Source organism: Cibotium barometz, chromosome 35 (assembly GCF_041138505.1).
Source record: "Cibotium barometz isolate CiBa-2024 chromosome 35, ASM4113850v1, whole genome shotgun sequence".
Taxonomy (NCBI): domain Eukaryota; kingdom Viridiplantae; phylum Streptophyta; class Polypodiopsida; order Cyatheales; family Cibotiaceae; genus Cibotium; species Cibotium barometz.
Window position 1 is genome coordinate 34,140,932 of NC_141080.1, and position 3,081 is coordinate 34,144,012.

General features: G+C 41.3%; 1 protein-coding gene across 1 annotated transcript; it reads left to right on the forward strand.

The window, feature by feature from the left end:
* The first annotated feature begins 252 nt into the window (after window positions 1-252).
* Window positions 253-2,246, forward strand: LOC147618366 (UDP-glycosyltransferase 75C1-like). Its single transcript, XM_086774804.1, has 2 exons — window positions 253-1,004; window positions 1,125-2,246. Exons 1-2 carry the CDS (start codon window positions 386-388, stop codon window positions 2,054-2,056), a joined length of 1,551 nt encoding a protein of 516 aa, XP_086630930.1. The 5' UTR covers window positions 253-385; the 3' UTR covers window positions 2,057-2,246.
* Window positions 2,247-3,081: the final 835 nt, after the last annotated feature.

The following is a 3,081-nucleotide window of genomic DNA, read 5'->3' on the forward strand; positions in this document are numbered from 1 at the left end:
TGGGAAATTTCTTATTTTGTATTTGAGAATAATGGATAAGATTTGATCTGCAGTCTGCTAAATAGGGCTTAAATGATGACTGCTTACGCTGATGACAGGTTGTAAAGCTTTTAGATAAATACATATATATAAAGAAAAAAGAACCGTGGCCCATTAGACGAAGACCTTTGAACTACCAAACGTGCATGCGACGTAACATAACAACAAATACTTGTCACCTACCCAGACATATACACACCACACATACGACAGTGTTACACACACAATTTCTCTCTCTCACAGACACACAGTGTTACATACACAATTTCTCTCTCTCCCACACACACTGTTGCACACAACTTCTCTACGTTCGCTCTCACGCACACACACTCATTATAGCTTGGCCATGGCAACCGTATACTTGCCCTCTCAAGCTGAAGCCATGGCCGAAAGCCTGCTAGCCACCCATCTTTCTTCTTCAACCACGAACGAAAACAGCAGTCATGATCGTAATAGCAGAAAGCCTCATGCGGTGATGATACCATACCCTATCCAAGGCCAGATCAATCCCATGGTGCGGCTTGCCGAGGCTCTCATCAAACACAACTTCATCGTCACCTTTGTCAACAACGAGCACAACCACAAGCGCATCCAAGAGAGCCGCCGTTCAAAATCTTCTTCAGATCAATCTCAAGAAGAAAACCTTCGCTTCGTGTGGCTAGACAATGGGTTACCCCCTGATTTTGATTACAGCGACATTAGCTCAAGGGTGCAACAGTTCCACGAGGCCTCTGTTAACATGAAAGGCCCCCTCAAGGATCTCGTGGAACGCTTGAATAAGAAGAACCCACCAGTCACTTGCATCGTGCATGGGTTCCTCTGCACTTGGGCTCAGCGTGTTGCAATGGAGCTCCACATTCCAAGTGTTCTTCTCTGGTCTCAGTCTGCTGCAGTCTTCTCCATCTTTTACCACACACCCAAGCTCGTCTCCAATGGTTTCTTCCCTTACAAAAAGACTCCTCCCGGTAGGCAATAAAATTGTTAAATAGCTAACCCTGGATAGCGAATATGAACACTCTTTTTTACTAATCAATACTCAACAATTTCCTCTTTATTATTATTATTTTTTGCTTTCTATGTCACAGGGTGCAATGATCTGGTGTCTTACATACCCGGTGTGCCCCCTCTCCACCCTGCGGACTTCCCCACATTACTCCATGTAGACGACATCTCTCAAATGAGCTTCAAGCTTTTGAGAGAGCAGTTTGACATACTGGAGAGCTGTGATGCAATTCTCATCAACTCTTATGAGCAGCTTGAGAAGGATGCTTGCGAGGCACTGCAAATAGAATTGCCCTTGTCAGTTTCTTTTGTAGGGCCTTTGCTCCCTTCTGCCCTCTTGGATGGCAGTGATATGAAGGACATTAGTGTTGGTGTAAGCTTGCTGCAGGAGAATAATGACAGTATAAAGTGGCTAGATAGTAAGCAAAAGCAATCCGTGTTGTATATTTCCTTTGGGAGTGTGTTCAACCCTACTGCAGAAGATCTACTGGCCATTGCCTTGGGGATCACGGCTAGCAAGCAGCCCTTTCTTTGGGTGATAAGGCCTAGATCCTCCTTGCAAAACGTATCAGAGATACTGCCCAAGAACTTCATAGAGGATACTAAGGATTATGGGCTAATTATCCCATGGGCACCTCAGCTGCAAGTGTTGTCCCACCCTTCTGTGGGCGCCTTTCTAACTCATTGTGGATGGAATTCAACATTGGAGAGTTTGAGCATGGGGACGCCCATGATCCCTTTTCCAATTTCTGTAGATCAAACTACAAATTGCAAGTTTGTGGTTGACATTTGGAAGGTTGGGATGAGCATCAAGAGGCAAGATGATGGCATGGTGGAAAGTGAAGAAGTGGAGAGGGTTTTGAGGATAGTCTTACAAGAAGACGAAGGAAAGGAGATGAGAAGAAGGGCTGGGAAGCTGAGAGATGCTGCAAGGAGGGCCGTGCAAGCGCAAGGCTCATCCAATACTCACATGGAGAAGTTTATTGAATCAATGAGGGATGCCGAACCCCACTAAGTAGTATGAATGTTATACATATATCGCTCCATTAGCATTGCAAGCATCATGAATTTTCATGTGTTGTACGCAATGAGGAAACTTGACAACATTAAAGAGAAATAGAAGCCGTAATATATTCCGTGCTTTTGGTTACTGGTATAAGAAATGTATTTTTTTTGTAAATCATGAGATGAGAATATATTTTGAACTCAAGAGCATGGCAAGCTGAGAGATGCTGCAAGGAGGGCTGTGCAAATGCAAGGCTCATCCAATACTCACATGGAGAAGTTTATTGAATGAATGAGGGATGCCAAACCCCACTAAGTATGAATGTTATACATATATCGTTCCATTAGCATTGCAAGCATCACAATTTGTTCATGAATATTCACGTGTTGTAAAGCTTGATAACATTAGAGAGAAATAGAAGCTGTAATATTGGAATATATTACGTTCTTTTGGTTACTGGCACAAGAATTGTATTTTTTTATCCTTCACAATAAATCATGTTGAAGCATTAATGAGAATATGTTTTGAGCATTGATTTTTTTAACTTGAATTCTCACTCCCTCATTGTGAATCTTGCAATCTATATATAATGGACTTGTAACATTTTCGTTTTTGCCTATAAATTATATTTTTTAGCTTTGAAAAAAATTGCAAATTTAAGTTAAATTTTTGTTCACAAATTTGCAAATTGGTTAAAGAAACCCTCAAAATTTAAAGGTGTGTTTTTCAACATCGAGCTAGCTGGGCTTGGACATGAGACCTAGGCTTCGTGTTCAACATCAAATCGAAGCTTCAAGTTGATATTCAACATTGAATAGAAGCTTCAACTTGATGTTGGACATCGAGTCCAAGCTTCAATTTGATAAACGTTAGCTTGAAGCTTTGACTTTAGGTGTGGTTGAATAATTGGTGGGAAATAGGTGTGGTTGAAAAAGTTTAGTTTGAAATATAGAGGGAGAAAATGGGGACTCTTCGAAAAGAGAAAATGCTTGTTTTAATATGTTCGTTCATTCTTAGAAGATTTAGGTGGAATG

Excerpts from the sequence above, each read along its gene's own strand:
- LOC147618366 (XM_086774804.1), top strand. The coding sequence starts at position 386 with ATGGCAACCGTATACTTGCCCTCTCAAGCTGAAGCCATGGCCGAAAGC. Across the intron at positions 1,005-1,124 it reads TTACAAAAAGACTCCTCCCG|GGTGCAATGATCTGGTGTCT; the intron begins GTAGGCAATAAA and ends TCTATGTCACAG.